The sequence below is a fragment of the Hippocampus comes genome, unplaced genomic scaffold (assembly GCF_001891065.2).
Source record: "Hippocampus comes isolate QL1 unplaced genomic scaffold, H_comes_QL1_v1.1 scaffold2, whole genome shotgun sequence".
NCBI lineage: Eukaryota > Metazoa > Chordata > Actinopteri > Syngnathiformes > Syngnathidae > Hippocampus > Hippocampus comes.
Window position 1 is genome coordinate 3,920,848 of NW_017805139.1, and position 21,072 is coordinate 3,941,919.

The 21,072-nt window shown below is 41.1% G+C and overlaps 2 protein-coding genes across 4 annotated transcripts in view; one reads left to right on the plus strand and one right to left on the minus strand.

Annotated features, from left to right (window-relative positions):
- The window catches only part of dis3l (DIS3 like exosome 3'-5' exoribonuclease), a 26,578-nt gene extending 23,893 nt beyond the window's left edge, over positions 1-2,685 (plus strand). The window contains exons 14-18 of the mRNA XM_019867411.1: positions 635-789; positions 911-1,089; positions 1,200-1,345; positions 1,760-1,931; positions 2,300-2,685. Coding sequence (XP_019722970.1) covers positions 635-789; positions 911-1,089; positions 1,200-1,345; positions 1,760-1,931; positions 2,300-2,635 — 988 coding nt within the window. The 3' untranslated portion in view covers positions 2,636-2,685. The remainder of the gene's footprint in view (positions 1-634; positions 790-910; positions 1,090-1,199; positions 1,346-1,759; positions 1,932-2,299) is intronic.
- A 2,308-nt stretch (positions 2,686-4,993) lies between these two features.
- Positions 4,994-21,072, minus strand: LOC109514372 (TIMELESS-interacting protein). Of its 3 annotated transcripts, none has more exons than XM_019867413.1 (12): positions 21,000-21,072; positions 18,105-18,460; positions 17,597-17,714; positions 14,915-15,092; positions 14,518-14,794; positions 13,020-13,203; positions 12,829-12,905; positions 12,568-12,748; positions 12,161-12,409; positions 10,779-10,950; positions 10,530-10,621; positions 9,537-10,293 (listed from the first exon to the last, which is right to left on the minus strand). In XM_019867413.1, exons 2-12 carry the CDS (start codon positions 18,393-18,395, stop codon positions 10,184-10,186), a joined length of 1,929 nt encoding a protein of 642 aa, XP_019722972.1. In that variant the 5' UTR covers positions 18,396-18,460; positions 21,000-21,072; the 3' UTR covers positions 9,537-10,183. The 3 variants fall into 3 exon arrangements, with proteins under 3 accessions (XP_019722973.1, XP_019722972.1, XP_019722971.1); XM_019867412.1 differs by having other exon boundaries at positions 17,591-17,714; XM_019867414.1 differs by lacking the exons at positions 9,537-10,293; positions 10,530-10,621; positions 10,779-10,950; ... (6 more) ...; positions 17,597-17,714; positions 18,105-18,460 and adding exons at positions 4,994-5,328; positions 6,158-6,355; positions 6,425-6,479; ... (2 more) ...; positions 7,481-7,574; positions 7,691-7,796.

The following is a 21,072-nucleotide window of genomic DNA, read 5'->3' on the forward strand; positions in this document are numbered from 1 at the left end:
TTTATTTTATTTTTAAAATCTTTCTTTGGGAAAATGAGACTGATAGGATGATTAGGGTGCAGTGTGCGTTAACACAAAACATATATTACTAACATGTTCAAACACACACAAATGTTTTTTTTTTCTCCTCAACACCTTTCGGATCTAATTGGGACGAGTCCTAGATCTACCAGTAGATCAGGATCGACGTAATGGTCACCCCTGGTATATATACTGTGTGTGTGTGTGTGTGTGTGGCCGTCTGGTTAGCGCATCTGCCTCACAGTGCAGAGGTGCAGGGTTCAATTCCGGCTACGGCTTTCCTGTGTGGGGTTTGCACGTCCTCCCCGTGCCTGCGTGGGTTTTCTCCGGGTACTCCGGTTTCCTCCCACATTCCAAAAACATGTATGGCAGGCTGATTGAACACTTCAAATTGTCCCCAGGTGTTATTGTGAGCACGAATATTTGCTTGTCCATGGGTGCCTCGCTATTGGCTGGCAACCAGTTCAGGTTGTACTAAGCAAACTGCACAAAGACAGCTGGGATAGGCTCCAGCACGCCCCGCAACCCTTGTGAGGATAAGCGGATTAGAAAGTAGGTGGATGGATGGATATACGGACACGCACACACACACAGTGACTTTGTATCTGTGTAGGTCCAATAAGGCTTTAGCTGACTCTCTGGACCAGGCTGTGGACCCACAGGACCCATTGTTGAACAGGCTGCTAAGAATGATGGCTACCCAAGCCATGTCTCAGGCAATGTATTTCTCTACCGGTGCAATTTCCCAAGACCAGTACTACCACTATGGTATGTATGACACGACCCATGACACCCCTGTAGTAATCCTTGGATATTGAGAGGCAATGAGCCATAAAGTTACTTCTTACGACATACTGCGCTAAGCCTGTGACTAAATGACACTTTTCAGGTTTGGCTCTGGACCGCTACACACATTTCACGTCACCCATTCGTCGCTATGCCGATGTGGTGGTGCACCGCCTTTTGACCGCAGCCATTGACTTGGAGAGTGGGCGGAGCCCTGCCAAAGCGCTAGCCAGTAACAAGGAGCTGGAGGAGTTGGCTCATCATATCAACAAGAAGAACAGGGTCAGCTCTTTTGTCTCTCTTCCAAAATCAGTATTTCCCACATTTGATAGTTCTGAAATGAATGCTTAGTCGGGTACATTCAGGGAATGACCGTCATGTGACATTTTCAGGCAGCCCAACAGGTGCAGAAGGTGTCCACTGAGTTGTTTCAGTGTCTATATTTCAAAGAAAGGGACCCTGACAAGGACCAATGTTGTGTGGCCGATGCTGTCGTTTACGCCATCCGAGACAACGGCGTCTTGGCGTTTGTGCCGCTGTAAGTTTTCAACTTGGCCTTACAGGGAGCTTCTCAAGTCCTATTTCCCAAGTATTGCAAATAGCCCCAAATCAACATGGAACTGTTTGACTGAGCTACTGAGCTAGCCATATCATGTGTGTGACAAACCACTACTTCATGGAAATAGAGCTTAATGGCACGTCATATTCGTTTACTTCGAGATAAAATTTCTAATCATTCATCATTCTTACTGATATCTGTAATCCAGAAAAAAAATCAGGTTCTGTGATGCTATGCTTGCAAAACCTCCGAAGAAACACACGAGGTACATAAATGTTAACATTATTGTATGTATAGTTCTGTTTTTATAAGCAGTTCAGAAAAGCAAATCGTGAATATACGCTTGCTTGCTCTTGCCGTCACGATTTCACATCCAAAATGGTGCCTGCGTAGGTATGGCATGAAGGGGCCCGTGTACCTGAAGAACCGAGACGGTCAGGTGCTTTCTGCGGGACAGGACGGCGGCTGCGAGTGGCAGAGCGGTTCTGTGCACCGCTATTCAGACCGTATTACGACCACGTCCCTCATCGGAATCACCACCTTCACGCTGTTTAGCCACATCACTGTAAGTGGCCCGGCCATAGTTTTACAGTACGCCATTGTTGATTTCTAATAGATGGTTTTGCTGTATCGAATGAAGAATGCGCTTAACACAATGTTCAACAGTTGCTTTACTCACTTGATTTGGTAAAACTCGAATTAAAGTTCCCTTCCAAGTTTTTAAAGTAGACAGGTTCTAAGTGCACTCGTCAAACGTAATGTGTTTGTGTACTGCCAATTTCCGTTCCTCACAGCTTTCTTTTGTCTACAATTTACACTTTGAAAAACTGTGAGCAGCCATAGCACAAATTAAAAACTCAGCAATATCCTCCCAACAATTACAGCAGCGGTTGTGTCAGCAGTTATCCAATTTGAGTTCTCTTCTTCCCTTAGGTTCGTATCTCCATACAGTCTTCGCGTTGTCACGCCGACAGCGTCAACCTCGAGCTCGTCAGCAACAGGCCGCACCAGAGCGTGACGCTCGGCCAGGCTCAGTCGCATGGCCGCAGCCAGCTGGTTCAGGAGGTGGTGCGCATAGCCGAAGAGGCGTCACAACAGGCTCGGGGGAAGGCGACGCGCCAGCCCAAACTGTCCAGAGAGGAGCAAGAATTCTGCCAAAGCAAAAGCCCAAACCTCTACTTACTCTTGGAGGAGATTCGAGAGCTTTCACTGATGGACCTGGAATGTACAACTCCAGCCTTGAGACAGTCATGTATTCTGAATGCCTGATTGGATGTGGACTCATTACACTCTTTTCAGACTTTTTTTTTCAACAGGAAGACACATTTTTAAACATATGTTAGCTTTTAGTGACTGTATGTACAAATTCAATTCCAATTTTCTTGGGACATTGGTAAACATAAATAAAAATAGAAACAATGACTTGCAGATCATGTCCAACCTTAACTCATTCAATCCCAGCCATTTTCACTGGCGCAACCCCCTCAATCCCAGCGTTTTACTGGATTTTGACTGATCTTGCAAGGCCCACAGAATATTTGGTTCTAATGCTATATAAACATGGAGCCTCCCAAAATAAAGTTTGGACTCTCTTCTTTCAGCAGAATAAAAAAATTGTTTCTATCTTTTTCCATTCTTCAGCAATCAGCATTACAAAATGGTTAAGTTTCAGGAAAGTGGCGATTCCTGGGCAAAAAAACGGAGAAAAAGAGCTTTTTGTAAAAGCATGCATTTCAAGCACGTGAGGCACCACTGCCACCCACTGGTCGCTTTTTTACTTGATTTACAATGCAAACGGCTTATTCTCATTCAGATTGCATCAGACCCTCCTCCTCTCTATGGCGCAAAATAAAGACTTATAGACATACAAGTATGTCCTTGGTAGGCGGGGCCTAATTTTAAAAAGACGTAGAAGTACGTCTTGTGTAATGAAAGAGTTAATTGAATACACAATAAATACAAGATATTAACTGTTCAAACTGATCCAACTTGATTGTTTTTAGCAAATAATCATGAAAATAGAATTTTGTGGCTGCAACCCGTTCCCAAAAAGCTGAGACGGGTGGAAAAGAAAAGGCTCATCAAACACCGATTTTAAATATCCCACAGATGAACAGGCTTACAGGGAACAGGTGGGTGCCGTGATTGGGTATAAAAAGCGCTTCCCTGAATTGCTCAGTCATTCAAAAGTAAAGCTGGGATGAGGTTCGCCTCTGTTGAACAACCATGTGAGAAAATAGTTGAGCAGTTTAAGGACAACATTCCTCAATTGCACAATTGTACAATTGCAAGAATTTTAGGGATGTCATCATCATCCCTCCATAATATCAACAAAAGGTTCAGAGAATCACTGTACGTTAAGTGGCAAGGCCGAAAACCAACAGTGGATGCCTGCTGCAGCCATAAAATTCCAAGTTAATTATTTGCTAAAAAACAAAGTTTATCAGTTTGAACAGTTAATCCATCCATCCATCCATTTTGTGATCCGCGACAAGGGCCGCGGGGCGTGCCAGAGCCTATCCCAGCTGTCTTTAGGGCAGTAGGCAGGGGACACCCTGAACCAGTTGCCAGCCAATCGCAGGGCACACAGACAAACAACCATTCACGCTTACACTCATACCTAGGGACAATCTAGAGTGTTCAATCAGCCTGCCATGCATGTTTTTGGAATGTGGGAGGAAACCGGAGTACCCGGAGAAAACCCACGCAGGCACGGGGGAGAACATGCAAACTCCACACACGAAGGCCGCAGCCGGAATCAAACCCTGCACCTCTGCACTGTGAGGCCAACGCACGACCCAATGAGCACTGGGCCGCCTGAAGAGTTAATATCTTGTCTTTGTAGTACTGTATATTCAATTAAAGTTGAACATGATTTGCAAATCATTATATTCCAATTTTGTTTCTGTTTAACACAATTCATTTCCCAAATTCATTGGAATTGGGTTCGTACAACCAGTATGAGTGATACATTGATGAGGACCAGTGGTGGCAGCTCATTTTGCTGATGTGCAGCATGCAAGCATGTGAAGTTGCCACACGAGGCTACTGTGCGAGCGGCTGTGAGTTTGAGTGATTGTTGAGCGGGAGAGAAGCTCCGCAGCTGTCGCGTTTCATTGAGGACACAGACTGAGGAGTGAGAAAAGAGTCGCCAAACACAATGCTAGTTGTGTTTATACATTTTGGGGGTAAACTGACCTTCCCTTGCAATCTTAGATTAATCGCTTTTGGGACATGTTTTGTAGTGCAAGATGTATGATATATTTTTAGATTAAATTTCAACAAATCAAGCATAGTGGTGGTGCTTTTTCATGAAGAAGCTTAAAGATTGTATAGTAATGACATGTATTTAATTGAATACAAGTGTTAGTTTAGTGTGGAAGCAAACAAACAACACCCGACCTAAACTCAAACGTGTCAATAAGCTAATTTGCTTTATAGTACAAGGGGAGAAGGCTTCCTTCTGATCATCAGCTAAGCAACCTCGACAGGAAAGAAGATGGGCACTTGAAATTGCTAACAAAATGTGCAGTATGCCTTCGTCTTTTCTTTTCACTTGACTTCACAACAGAATCTGCATATATTTGCTTAGATAGTCAACTTTAAGTGGGACGTTATTGCAACAGATTTTGAATCGTGAACCATCCCTTTTAATTACAACATGTATGATCTGTAAAGAGGAACAGCAGTTGGATGCAATGATTTAAAGCTAAATTGAGTCAAATAGTTCACATTATTCAGCATTCATCTGCATCGTCACTGTTCTTGCTGAGCGGTGGGGTCGGCGCTCTCATAGCTTTCTAACAAAGAGGATGACTCGGAGGCCTTGATAGGCTGCTGTGGGTAGCTGATGCTGGCTGGTTCTTCATCATCATCATCATCCTCTTGTCCTTTGGAACGGTTGACACTGACAGCATGTTCTGAGTTGTTCACGGAGGACTCGCCTGCTTGCAATGATGAGTCTGAAGGATCACAATATATACAGGAATTAAATTAGGAACATGACATCACTCCACATTTACAATGGCCAATGTTCCTTCTAAGCGTGTGAGCCATTGCATACTCCCCTCACACTCTCGTAAAAGCGGCAGACAGCCACCAGCATGCTCCCCGTTGTACTTTATAATTGAATAGACTTGGCAAGTAAGTTAGGCTTTGGAAAGAAAGCCTCTTTGTCAGTCACCATACGATGTAGATACATTGACACAGTATCTCGCGCACCCAATTTACCATTTTAATCCAATTGGATTTTTCATCTGTGGAACTAAGGGCGGACCGGTGGTCCAGTGGTTCGCGCATCGACCTCACAGTGCAGAGGTTCAATTCCAGCTCCGGCCTCTCTGTGTGGAGTTTGCATGTTCTCCCCGGGCCTTCATGCGTGGGTTTTCTCTGGGTACTCCGGTTTCCTCCCACATTCCAAAAACATGCATGGCAGGCTGATTGAACACTCGAAATTGTCGCCCCGCGACCCTTGTGAAGATAAAGCGGTTCAGAAAATGGATGGATCTGTGGAACTAAGACTTTTTTTTTTTTTTTGACGGATTGATGGACTGTGAAATTTCTGACAGACGCAGTTAAATTAAAGATTAAAGATGAGAGACCGACGACTACAGTTGAGCTAGGATTGAAACAATGATGGACTGAAGACTGAGTGATGGGTGCCCAGGCTGCTGCCGAATGACAAATGACAGTTGCCACGACCTCTAAAACGAGGAGACCTTTTCCACTGAGCAAAAGGAGTCTCATTTACAAGCTTTGTCTTCGGATCTGTTGAAATGAAGACACATTTACCCGAGAGCTGCTGCTGGCGAGCGATCCTCTTCTCCAGGGCCCGCTGTCTGTTGAGCTCCATGCGTTGGCGCTGCTCATCTGTGAGGGAGGCGGCAAGTGGGCCAGCGGGCGCTGGGGTGGAGGGAATCGGCAACCTCTGACTGCTAAATGGATCGGAATCTCCCACCATGTCAGGTTCGGGAGGAACCTCATCGTCACCTATGGTAAATATTCAGTACTGTATTTAGAAACACAAACCCAAGACGCAGTTTCCGAAGAAGCACTTACCAGTAAAATCTTCATGTATCAGTGGCATGTCCAGGCGTATCCTTTTAAGACAAGTCTGCCGCAAGAAAAACATCAGACAACTACAAGTGCTGCAGACGTAGGGAACGGGATGGTTTGAATGTCCGTCTGTCTGTGTGTCTGTCCTACCTGCACCTCCTTCTTGGCGCCCAGCTTCTCCACTTTGTCAATGAAATCTTCAAACTGAAGTTTGGGGTACAACCTGTGCGCCCAGTTCTCCATCTTCTGCATCAGCAGCCGCACGTCCTCCGCCTGGAGAGAGAAATACCACGCGCACACACACACACACACACACACGCACGCGCACGCACACGCACGCACACACACACACACACATCATGAAGCTCACTACGTTTCCATTCAGAGATGCGACAAGAGAGTCTGACCTCATGCCCTTTGCCTTTGAAGTGGACATCGTCAAAAAGTGTTCGCAGAGCCGGAAGTCCTTTTTCAGACGTCAGTCTGAGGGAAAAAACAAGAAAACATTTAACGCTGGGTCGTTCATGCTTAGCAGTTAATATTTAGGGACATATCAAGCAACATCTTAGTATAAAAAGTCCATCTAAAACAGTGGTTCTTAACCTTCTTAGAGGTACCGAACCCAACCAGTTCATATGCACATTCACCGAACGCTTCATTAGTGAAAAACAAATATATCTTTTTTTACAAATTCAAGATGTAAAAAAAAAAAACACATTTATTAAAAACAGAAAAAAGTAAATAAAATTTCAAGACATAAGTACGAGTTTTTTTTCAATTTTACGACATACTGTCACGACAGTCAAACGTTGACTACTGAGCGAACTAAATTTCCCGCAGCACTGATTGGACAAGCAATGCCATGTGATCATCTGCAGCCAGCGATGGCCAAGTGGGCGTGTCATAACTTATTGACATGTTGGGTCAGGTGTGCCTTAACCTCCATGGCAGAGGCTTCGTCGAACCCCTGAGACCGATTCACCGAACCCCTGGGGTTCGATCAAACCCGGGTTAAGAACCACTGATCTAAAAACATAATACGTAAGGGGAGGCAACAACCTGTGGGAGTCCAACTTGGGCTGTGGTCTCTTCACTGCTTTCCTTTTGGCAGCGGGAACCTCAGCAAGCTTGGACACCTCACCAGCTTCTTCATCTGCATCGACAGCAAGACACAGTCATGGAGGGCATTAGATGATTAGTATTATCATCATCCAATCACTAGGGCAAGGGTGCCATTCTTTTAATATAATTGTGCGTGTGACTTCTCACCATTCCCAAAGGGGTCTCCTCGCTGGCCCGGGGACGGAGGTGGAGGGAGAGGAGAGAAGGTCTCAAAGCTGCCATTTTCACGAGTTTTAACCATGATATCCAGCACCTACAGAAAGTGGCAAATGGGTGTGAGCAACTCATTTTGTACGCCAAGTACCACCTCAAAAAATACTTGGCTCTCCAAGTCGAGGTCATTATAGTTAAGGGAAACTCATGAAATAACTACAACTTAAATTGAAGAAAAAAAAATGAGAATGAAGTTGGTAAAACGGACTGCAATTATAGCAAAAATGTCCTTCATTTTCTTCGTATTCAATTTATACCATACATGAGCTTTCGATGTTCATTTTAAATGAAGTTATTTCGGTACTGCTTCACGAACAGAAGAGGGAAGGTCAAACAATCTTTTGAAAATTCTACTTTATTGCCCACTTTTTGGGGGGTAAGTTTAACTTCGAGTTGACATATAATTCATATAGTTGAAGAAAAAAAAAAGCATTTTCAGAAAAATAAAAAACAAGTCAAAAATTAAATAAAAACGAACTACGAAAAAGCTCAAGCAATCAATCAAGACAGCACAAGTATTAAGTACAAAACAGATGCCGAAGATTTATTCCCCAAAAAATATCTTGAATTACATGCACCTATAACATGATGCAGTTTGAAAATGAAAAGTGCGCTTGAATAGAAAAACACACACACACACACACACACACACACACACACACACACACACACACACACACACAAAAAACATAATGATTCATTTAAAATATGTTGCACATCAGCTTTTTTTTAATGTACCTCAATAAATGTTGAAAAACAAACAAGTTGTAAAATATTGACGGCAAATGTTTAGTACTTAAAAGTGAAATCCACGGTGCTGCCGCAACAAAAAATGATTTTTGAAATAGATTAAATTGACAAAAATATTTTCCCCATAAACTGATTAGAATTCAGCAGCATCCTATGCCTTTTTGGCTGGTGGCCCATGAATCATATTGTGGTGGCCATGCCAAAACCGGCACTGACCACGTATCTTCATTATATAATTAAATTATTATCGGTAATTAAATATTGTGTATTGTGACTTTTTTTTTGCATGTTTTTTTTCACAGTATAAAATCTGAGTATTTAGCATTGGACATTTTCTGTGCTGTATATGTCATTGAAGCAATTCCAAATGTAACACACTCTTTTCTTTGGCAACCTGAGTGTGAATTTCCCAATCGAAGGTCACGGGTGAGAGGACAGCAGACGGAGGGAGAATAGCTCCACAGCAGTCTTTATTCAGCCGCCTCCTTTTTGAGTGACCTCTTAACCCCTTTCGCATTCGCATCATCGCATGTATAACCCTCCGCCAATTCAATTCCATTTCAACAGCCCCCCCAATAAATATCAAATACAGATATCAATGTAAAAATATATCATCTCATGCTAACTTCAAGCACTTAACACGACGCCCCCCCCAAAAAAAAGTTTACAAATCAACTATTGTGTTAAAAAGATGATTGACTAATGCAAGTGCACAAAACTTTAAATATTCAAGTACAACTTTATTGTCAAATGTGCTTTATGTGTAACATACAGCACATATTCCTTATTAAATATTTAAAAAGCAAGAATTATGTATTTCATTCAATTTACTTATGAAATTTATATTCCCGAGTCAGGCCAGTGTCCGTGAACTTTGGGTGCCCCAAAAATTGGGATCACTTGGGCGACCGTGAGTGCAGAACACTGTTCAGTTATTGGTTTGGTCTGTAACATGTCAGGATGATAAAGGGAAAAAAGTTGACCATTGTTTTCCAAAGGAAAAACAGATGTTTGCAAATGTCTCATTTTGATTTAACACAAAAAAAAAAAAAAAAAAAAAAGTCAAAACTGCTTTTCTGAAGGGCTACAGAATTCACGGAATCTTTCCTGTGGAGAGGCTGAAATCGGAGTATTTTAATTATTTCAAGTTAAACAATGGCTAGAAATGATTAATCAATTCACAAAATAATTGATTCATTTGAACATTGGTTAATTGTTTAGCTTTGAAACCACGACTGCATAATATTTATTCTCGTGGTTCCACACTAAGAATCACTGGATACCATTAAAAAGCTTGTGGCTTGGTCTCATGCCGATACAAATACAATGTACAAGCACACCAAACACTATCATCACAAATATAGTTACAACAACACACTATCGCTCTCACAGGAGTCACACTAAAAGGACAACATGACAGTAATTTTGAATTCCCCCCCCCCTTTTTTTTTAAATTATTATTATTCGAGCGTACATTGTTCATTTGTCAGAGCCATTACAGATATCTTGCTGAGAGGAGGTTTGCGAGCTGGTGTTGGGATTACAGATCAGGTTGGTCATTCCTGCCTGTATGACGATGCAGACGCAAACAAAATTCCCAGATGCTCTCAGACACAATGTGGAACTGTGAGACTTCATGAAGTGTTAGGTTCCGTCCCGTCTGTTCAGTCGATCAAACTAGGCTGACAGGTCCTCTGGAATCGGGATCTTTAGGACCGCTTCCCAATATGGGCCAGGATCTGGGAACACCTTTTCAAAAATGAGGTCTAACACCTCCTCGACATAATCTGAAAACCAGAAAAGATAAACATGTTTGAAAATGTGCATTAACCCGGTGATGCTGTCAACAGTTCTGCATGGGTTTCACTTACATGATTACATCTTTTTACTATGAGGGCCATTTGAACACAATCTTTAATAGCGCATATTTTCAACTTCTATGATGGCTATTTTCACATTTTTTAAAAAAAAAAAAAAAAAAAAAAAAGGTAAATAATTTGTAACTTGGGTAAGGTTGTTTTACCTGGTTGAGGTGTGCATTCCCCTTCCTCAAGAGCTGATGTTGCTTGAGGGCGCCCAACATTTTTATTGAAGTGCAATGCTGCCAGGTAGAGTCTTGGCAAGACCAAAAAAAAAACCCAACAATAATAATAATTGTTAGATAAGATGAAGATCTCGAGTGCGTATCTGTATATATTGTAATTGAATGTAGATAAATATAAACAGTATACATCATGAATGTTCAGGTCACAAGCTAGAAATTGCAGATTACCTGCATAACATTCCAAGAAAAGGAAAGAACACATTCTTGGGTGCAAAACACAGAATGACATCGTGAAAAGCCTCCAGGGATGATGTCTGGTAGTGAGGGCTCAACCTTTGCACATCTTTCAGAACTTTCTTGCTTGTCAGCACTTTTTCCAATTTGCAGAAGGCTTGTGTTCCTGGGAATGAATTAAAAAAAACATTTTGCGGGAATTAAAAATATCATTTAAGAGTAAATAAGAAACATTTCACTGTGAGCGTACTGTGTGTTTCAACATGTCCTCAAAGAAATCCTTACAATAGTTTTGATTTCCACACATTGGGAACACTACACACTACACCAGTGGTGTCAAACTCATTTCAATTGTGGGCCGCATACGGTCTCGGTAGATGTCAAGTGGGCCGGACCGTTAAAATTTTCCATACTGTGCTATTAATAACCAAAGTGACATGCCTTTCCTTTGTTTTGGTCTAAAGAAGCACAAGAATATTTGGAAAATGTTGAAATTTAATGAAAATATTTTTTTCCAAAACATGTCATGGAGCACCTTCCTTTGACAAATGTGCAATTTACTTTTATCATTCACATATATGCAGTGCAACTGATCCCACTGATTATACAAAGGCACAAAACTAAGTAATATGGTATTGAAAAATATAGTAATGCATTTTAAGATTAAACGACATTTATAAAGAAAGGAATTTTTAAACCATTTACACATGTGCATATAAAATCAAAATTTAATCCTTGCCTACACCTGAGAAACTAAGGAGAGTGCTATTAAATGTGTAAATAATAAAGTATTCACATGTCTTTGATAGCGTCTGCTGTGTTGTTGGGTCTGTCTCAGTGACAGACTGAGACTGCTGTTGTTATCATCTCTGATCAAAACAATGTTGTCTTCGACTCTGATCAAAACAGTGTGTCCCCTATCAGATACTCCACGAATTGCACCGTATTAAAAATGTTCATTCTGTGTCTTTTATGCATTTTTTTCACTTTTAAATGATCCTGCGGGCCTTATTGAACCTCCTGGGGGGCCAGTTCCAGCCCGCGGACCGTATGTTTGACACCCCTGAACTACATACTACACATCTTGATCAAAATCAAAACATTGGGAAAATGTATACATTTTTATGACTGTTGAAATAAATACAGTACTTTCCATGGTCTCACCACCTGCGGGACGGGCCATAGGGGTCGGGTGCCTTGTGAGCTGGGGAGCTTGTGGGACATTCAATTACGGTACAGACACAAACGTTGGGGTCTGTTGGTTTTGTACGACTGTACGATACCTGCTGAAAATTTCCACGGACTTATTTCTATCAGAAACGGTGAGTGATCTGGATAGTCATGTTAGACTGCTACTATTTGGAATACAACTGTACCTGCTGTCAACCATTTGCTCTTGTCTGTCGAGGTGTTTTGTGAATGCAAACACTGAGGAAAAACTGGATCATCATGGGTGTGGATGTCTTGGACATGATTAAGTATCGAGGTCCACTTTGCCACTCGTTCAGGCCCAAAAGGAGAAGAAACTGCTGTCCAGTACAAATGATTCTTTATGCTGCAAAGCCACTTGTTCAGTTTCTCACATGCTTTCTTCTGCGCAATCTTCCCCAGTTTCTTGGACAGACCTCATAAAAACAAAATATTTGGGTGATTACATGTTGGATAGACTCATGGGAACACAATAATAGTAATGGTACAAATATTGTGCTGCGTAGATAAGCGAGCAAGGGTATCATAGCCTGATGCATTTTCCCTGTCGACAGGAGCACAATACAGTCAATACCTTTTTCCATATGCCAGACATCATAGTAATGTGTGATGTTGGCCTCCTCCAGTAATTTCTCGATGTCCGGGTGACAATCTGTGACAATACTTTGCAGAGTCACACTACGCTCTTCCATCAGAGTAAGGCTCCTCTTCAAGCCCTCTTTCTCCATGTGTTTGCTTCCACCTACTTCATTGCTCTGCTTAGAACACACACAAAAAAAAAAAGCACATAAAGTTGAGTAAACGATGACAAATAAAATTCCCCCTCTTATCTTACCTGAAGCAACTGCACATCAACAATGGTGTTGCTCCTTAGGTCCATCATTGAGTAGCTGCCAAACTTGGCAGAATGGCCTTCAAAAATACAGACAAAAATGACATTGTACATATCACAGAGTCAGATTTTGGGGAAGTAAGCACTTCTCAAAACAAAAAGATTATTAGCTATCATCAAAACGTATTGCTTACCTGGGGAGTCAGACCTAAGGAGTAAGTCGCCACCTATGATAACATTCTGTTGTTGACTAAGGCGCCGCAGCATGTCAGCCTGCTCAGTCTTCCATTTGTGTACGATAGCAGGTTCGATATACGTCTGTGCGTGTCTTCGAAAGGTGTCATACGGAAACGTCTTCATCCGCATTGCCCGGAAGATCTGTGGTCGGAATGAGATATGATCAGCACATTATACAATTATTGTTAGTTTGTAAAAGAAAGGCTGTGGTCGGCACGTGGACTCTATACAGTATAGCTTTTTCACAAATGTTTAACCGTTGCTTAAGCCCGAGTATGACATACTTATATTTTTTAATTGAGCTAAAATATTTATTGTTTATTGTTCTATATTTCATTCTTAGAAAGTCGTTTGCTCTTAAAAAAAGATATAAAAAGACATACTTCAAGCACAAATGCTTTCAAATAAAGAATGTGATGGTGACAAATTGTTAGTTATTCATTCACCAATCAATATTATCTAAAAAGACAGTATTAATAATTTTGTTTTTAAAAAAAAAAAAAAAAGGAATGAACCTGTTAAAACTGCTGCGTTGAATGCGATGCAGTAGAAAATTTGGGTGCACCAAACAACCAGTGCAAAAAGTTATTCTGGAGCCCTGCACGGAGTTCTACGCTTGGTCCAACACTTCGATATTTATATGATCAATAACCCCTATCGGTAACGATGTCTATTTTTACACCCTTAACAAAATTATTTATACTTCCAGCCCTGCCTGCGCCTCGGATGACTTTTATTCACACTCAGAACGCTCTTCCCAGCCTCCGGTTATCACTGAACGTGAGCAAAATGAAATGCATGATCCTCAAAAGAAACCTCCCACAAACCGAGCACCGGAGAAATCTTTTGTCTTTTTATGGCTCTACTCTTCAATTTGTCCCCTGCTACAAATACCGAGGAATCTGGCTCATTTGCATTTCAAACCCACACACATTCTCTTCTCTCTAAAATTAATAGGAGATTCGTCTCTTTCACCCAAAATTAATTATCGGTTACACATTCTGCTGAATTGATCATTAAAATGATCAAAACATAACATTCACCTAATTTTTCCAATTTTTTTTTAAACATGAATGTATAATACAATATAATACAAGTGTACATGATTGCTGCACTTTTTGCCAGTTTGAAACCTTTATTCACCATGTGCTACGATGTTATGTCATCTAGTCTGTAAATATGTTACGATGACATCAATACATCAATACACAATATAACTTTACAACATTGCAGAGGGTGCAGTTTATTTTTATGAATTTGCATTGCAAATGCGAGCCTGTTCTCAATTTCTTCTCCTGGATTAATTAAATTACAAAAATTAGTCACCACGGATTTTGCGCTACTCTACAGTGACGACACTTTAAAACTGCACTCCAAAATTCACATTCGCAAATTCACTAATAGGGTACTTTTGAATGGATTGTTGCAAACACAGCCCAAGTCTTTATCCATTACCTTTTTAAGTTTGAAGAAAGATGAGCCTGTAGTATACACAGCAGCTGAAAGCTGGAGGTTTCCCACAGGTGTGTCTCCAACGATTGGCTGACTATTCCATTTTCTGGAGTACCGACAGTGTCGGCATTGCTGTGCTACAGAGAGGAATGTGCTTCTGCTTCTTGTCTGCACATCAGTAATCCGTTGACACACAGGGCACACCTCAAACAGCTCCAGTAGGCACCTTTCGTGGACAATATATGCTGCCATCTTATGAACAGAATCAGAAGACTCCAGCCTATCAGTACAGCAAGATATAATAGAGATTATAATAACTTCCATATTACCATATTTTAAATTAAAAAAAAACAAATCGTACAGTAATCAAACTATCAAAATAGTGACATTATTAACCCACGTTGCATTTGCTGAATCAGTTAAAACTGTGGCAGGGTCCTCACAGGTTGGATCCAGAGTGTCTGGAATGTCCATAAAAGAGCTGCCCTCTAGTGGGTTCTCCTTATCCTCATCCAGTTCCATGCGAGCTCTTTTACATGGTCTTGGGGAAGCAACGGGTGAGCTTCTTACATCTACTTCTGTGTGGGACAATGATTCCAGTGAGCCGTTGATTAAAAAAAAAAAAAAAAAAAAAAAATGAAATTCTTGAGAATGGTACATAGAACATACTGTACTGTACTCACTGTAACTGTACTTTCCGCCTACACTTGCGTGTTCTTGTTTTCTGTGTGCGCGCGCGCGTGTGTGTGTGTGTGTGTGTGTGTGTGTGTGTGTGTGTGTGTGTGTGTGTGGTGCCGAGTGCAGCTCTATCTACTGGTCCATGGGAATCTGTCTGTTGCCATGTGTTGGGGAGGCTTATTGTCAATCATAACTTACTATTAGAACGCCTCAGAATGTGTATTTGTTATTTCAGGCTCAGCTCTTTCCTGGTTTCATTCTTTCGTCTCAGAGAGGACGCACCATGAATACGGCATCTGATTTTGTGATGTTACATGTGGAGTGCCACAGGGTATGGTACTTGGCCCTCTCTTGTTCAGCATTTACATGCTTCCGCTCGGTGACATCATCCGTAAATATAACATTAGTTGTCACTGTTATGATAATGATACACAACTATATATGCAGTTAGAAATAACTAACTCACGCAGTTGCTGTAGTCTCAAAATGTGCCTTGCTGAGATTAAGCACTGGATTACGTTTAATTTTTTGCTTATTAACACCGATATAACCGACATTATGATTATTGGCCCTGGTCAGCATCGGCACCTATTCAAGGACACTACTGTCAACCTCGATAAATGTCTAAATGTACTATTACCTAAAGTGATTCAGCAAAAACCTTGCCGTTATATTTGATTCAACGCTCTCTTTTCAAATGCACATAAAAAATGTAACGAGAATTGCATTTTTTTTTCACCTTCGCAATGTCCCTAAGAAACGTCCCATTTTATCTCCTGCCCATGCAAAAAGAATAATTCATGCGTTTCTTACGTCTCGCCTCGATTATTGTAACGTATTGCTCTCTGGTCTTCCCTTTTCCAGTGCAAAAAGCTTGCAGCTATTACAAAATGCTGCAGCTCAACTCCTAACGAGAACAAGGAAGTTCGATCACTTTACCCCAATACTAGCCAACTTGCATTGGGTTCCAGATCATTTGAGATGCGATCTTCCATCTGCGGACCCTTCCCAAGGTTTCTCATTATTTCCCAGATGTTTTTTTTTAGGTTTTTTCCTTGCCCTCCTGGGGTTTAAGGTCGGGGGATGTTGTGAATACTTGTCAGCTATGTGCATGAGAAGCCCTTTGAGACTGCTTGTGAATAAGGGCTGAATAAATAAGTGTGACTTGACTTGACTATTTTACTTTCTGCCATCTAGAGCAGGGGTCCCCAACCGCCGGTCCGCGGACCGGTACCGGTCCGCAGGGCATTTGGTACCGGGCCGCACAGAAAGAACTTGCCTTATTTCCGTTTTATTTATTTCGGAATACGAAATGTGTTTTATTTTGAAAAATTACCGGATTCTCTGTTACATCCGTCTGTGTCACGCTTGACTCAAGTCAAGCCACACTTCTCGGTCACGTGACCGATAACGCTCATAAACAAAACGCTGAAGTCCGCAAAATGAGTAAAAAAAGCTGCTTGGAGATCGCAAATGACTTCGGCCTTAATAGTACGTTCGAAACAACTGGATCAAAGTTATGGCTGAATACTCTGAGATCGCCACAATAGCACTGTTGCTATTTCCGACATCCTACCTGTGTGAGGTGGGGAGTTTATGCAGCAACAGCGACTAAAACAAAATTACGAAGTAGACTGGACATAAACCACACACTTGAGGTGTCATTGTCTCCTATTACCCCGAGATGAGACTGTCTGATTGCAGAAAATCAAGCTCGGTGCTGTGGTGAGTCGTCATTTTCATGCACTTTGAATTTGCGTTGTATCGTATTTTGAAGGCATTAAACATTACCAGAGCGATAAGAGTGTTGCGACCAGATTAGACGTTCCTTGTGTTTATTATTATATTTCGAAAACACCACAGTTTTCATGCAGCTCATACCATATTATTTTGTTGTATTAATTCCGCCACACCTTAAATGCCGGTCCCTGAAAATAATGTCTGACTTAAACCGGTCCGTGGGGCAAAAAAGGTTGGGGACCCCTGATCTAGAGGAACCGCATGCAGTTGCTATGCCTGTCACTACTATGTCGCTGGCATGGATTAATGATCATATATTTGTAATTAATAATTTCCCTTCAAAATAGGTAGAATTGGATCCGTGTCGCATCCCTGATGATCTCTCATAGGACATTAATAGTTGTTGTTATTGAATATTTTTTTGCATGAGCTATTTTCATCATATGTGGAAACATGCACTTGCAAAGTAATCTGTCAATTGTTGGTGGATGGTTAGCACGTTGCTGTCTCTGGTGGCCAATCTCTATTATCTTTGTATTTATGCCTGGACTGTCACTGTGAACGTGTGTTTCCATCAGACGGGCCAAATTCACAAAAAAAGGAAATTACAGCAGGTAGACAGAAACATTCACAACACACAAAAGTTAACTTAACAAACCAGTACTTTTGAAGTTACGTTGGAGTGTTTGCATGGACAGCTGCGTGCCAACTCTGCGTGTTGCCGGGGGGTCTGTCTGGCAGGCCACATGATGTACCACGGCTGCCAGTGCAGACTTGGTTGCCTATAAACCATTGACAGTAACTATTTATGCATCCATATTCCATGTCAATTTGTCTCTAAGTAATCTCTAGCACTCAAAAATATTTTGGGGTGTGTCAAGCAACTATAGCTATTATGCACAATAAATATCAAGCCGATAATTAAAGGATATTATGAATTATGATGTTATACCAATAAATCCAATAACATTAACACAGCTCAGATAAAAAAATAAATTATAATAAATAAGAAATCCAAGAATGAAGATGAAATTCTAACAAAGCGAGAACTGCACGTGGGTGGAGAAATCATGTGCTGCTTTCAATTGAATACGGCCAGTCGTAAATTCTCTCCTCGCTCACATGGCTAAATGTCTTAAGTGAACGGGAAAAAAATTGGGGGGAATACTTACACTTCCCTCATCCGTGTCTTTGCCACGGACACTTGGTATGGATCCATCTTTTATAAAGAGTCTCATTGCCAGACCAGCTTTATACTGACCGAGGTTGCTAAAGCAGTCCGACGCAAAGTGGTTGGCACAGACGACAAGATTTTTGCTGACAGAGGACGGGATGTTTCCATTGTAAATAAAATGAATCCACTTTGCCCTGATGTCCTCTCTGGCTGGGAGGCGATGTAGTGATGTGTGCCGATCTAAACATCCAACCACGTGGCAGGTCTGCTTAGCTTTTGACTTTGACATAATAGCAGTTCCGTGTCATCCGTCACTCGCCTGCGAGGGAAAATGGTGGATCTTCACCCAGGTAGCTGCCAAGTCATGGGTGGAGAAACTTGGTGTAAGGGTGGTATTAATTAAATAAGTCCAACTCTTAAAGACTGAAGGGCCAAAAAAAAAAATTAAAAACTTGCTTAATGACACATTTCCTGAATCAAGCAGCTCATAAAAATGCAATGTCATTTGCACATGCATTCATTCCAGTGCTGATTTTGGAGTTTGGCTTCACCATGAATAACTGTGATACAGCTGCAGCTGTTGTGAAAGCGCTATATAAATCAGGATGTATTGTATTGTATACATAAGGTGTAGAAAAAAAAGTAGTGTGTTTCTGGTAACATGAAATTTCAGCATAGGGTCGGTAGGTCGGACAAAGTTTTTTTTTTTTTATCTTCCCCCCCCCCATCCAAAATGTAAACAAAATAACCATAAAACATAAAACAAGGAGACAGTGAAACCCCCGCTCGCCGCCCACGCCGGCGAGAGAGTTGGGTACCCGGCGGCTGGGTGTTACAGCCATCTCGTTACCTCTGCGTCCCGCGTCCTAGATGCATAATTTTCCCACGGGACGCACAGTTCCAAATAATGTGCGTTTTTGGGACGCAAGGAAATTTCTCAGTCAAAACAAACAAACCCAAAAAACGGTAACAATAGTTACCGGTAGCGTGTCGTTTCCGTGGCGTCATTTTAACGGTACCGAAAAATAGTTTAACCATTAAAGTCACCGCACACGACTTGACTGTGTGATCAACGCGATTTCACTGTGCGTCTATGTGTGTTTGTGGTGTGGTGTGTGAGTGTGTTTCTTCTAATTTACTTTCGTTTTGTTGTTTTCAGTGTTGAGGGGGACGCAACAGATAACGTTATGAGCGCATGCGGGTTGCTATTTTAGTCCGCAAACTGAAGAATTGCGCGGATGAAAGTTTGAGATGGCGGCGAAAAAAAACTCACAAAAGTCTACTAATTACGACATTTAAGAAATGGGAATGCCAGTCTGATTTTTCGTATGAATCGTCCAAAGGGCGTATCACTAAACTCACCTGGGATGTATGCACAGAACACGAGAGGCACGATTACGAGGCAAGTTGGTCATTAGATTTGTAGGCTAATCGCTATGAAAAATATTATGAAACAGTATTGGTTATTCTATAATTTAGTGGTTGTAGCATGGTACCTTTATGAATAAAACATTCGTCACAAGGTGTAGTAATGCTAATGTTAACTGTTGGTAGAACTAATGATGATGTGTGTTAAATTTGGAGGTTGTTTGAAAAAAATGCGGACCGTAAAGTTTTTTTTCGAGGTAGAAATTCTCGGTCGGTCAGGTTACCGGAAACACACTACTTTTTTTTCTAAGCCTAATTTGAAGTCATGGGCTCACTGAAAAAGAAGACAGTTAAATGTCAAAATATTATTTTGTGTTTGAATATTGCTCAAACTTAACTGCAGAATTTTTGTGAGATGTAATTATCACTGTAGTTTTTTAAATGTTTCATTGATGGGAAATTTCTTAAACATCCAATAGCAATGGAACAAAACAATAGTAATCTTCCCACATAGTAGCGTGTCCAGGTGTGTGTGACATTATGGTAAAACTACCAATGGGCACATGTTTTGTTTCCTAGTGGCTTTTTGAAATGCAGAGAAACATTTCATGGCAAACAAATTCTTACTCTTACAGCTTTTTTATTTATTTAGTTTTTTTTCTAAGCAAACAGACATACTTGTAAATTAAATTTCTTTCAGTTATGGGAATACGAATCGTTGCAACTGTTTTAAGAGTAGTAAGTAGCAAGACGGTAAAAAAGACTTTGTAAGGCAGATAAATTAAATCATAATAATAATAATAATACATTTTATTTGAAGCACCTTTCACAACACCCAAGGACACGTTACAGACGAGCAAACAATAAGACAAATAAAGAATAAATAAAACCACAGATAAAATTATAAATACAAGAGATATATTTAAGTGGAATAAGCCAGTCTGAAAAGGTGAGTTTTGAGCTGGGTTTTGAATGTATGTATGTATGTAAATAGGAATGCATATTCCTATTTATGAGTCTTTGTCAAATCTAAACATGAAATGGCTAGAGATAGAGGTTGAGTTACACTGTCAAAAATTAACAAGAAAAAAAATCTCAGACACTAAATGGATTACAGTACAACCTTTTCATTTTGGCAAATAACGTACCTAACGGAACGTTTCAAACACGCATGCGCAGTAGTGGCTGAGCGATGATCAACCCCCACTTCCGCCCCAGTATCATGGCGGGAACCAAACAAGGATATGAAGCTAAAGGCTTAAATGCTGTTGCTGTTTATATGACACCACCACGTGCATCTGTCATTTTACAACACTCTGCTCTTCACATCTCCTTACTTATGATCACAAAATCACAATACAACTCTTAAGAGATGGCGTCCACGCTAAATTTGGCAGACACAGCTACGTTCGCGTTGAACGCATGTTTGGAAAACAAATGTAGCGTTCCGGCACGCACTGACTTGGACTCAAGGCAACTATTTAACATGCAATACAGCACAATTTAGGTTAAAGATATGCCTTACCTGTCAGCCAGACCAGCGAGCGCCGCAAAAGAACACACGGACAATTCCGACAACAACTTCCGGTATGAACGCA

Excerpts from the sequence above, each read along its gene's own strand:
- LOC109514372 (XM_019867412.1), bottom strand. The coding sequence starts at position 18,395 with ATGTCAAAGTCAAAAGCTAAGCAGACCTGCCACGTGGTTGGATGTTTA. Across the intron at positions 17,715-18,104 it reads AAGACACGGATGAGGGAAGT|GCAACCAAGTCTGCACTGGC; the intron begins GTAAGTATTCCC and ends AATGGTTTATAG. Across the intron at positions 10,294-10,529 it reads GGAATGCACACCTCAACCAG|ATTATGTCGAGGAGGTGTTA; the intron begins GTAAAACAACCT and ends TCTGGTTTTCAG.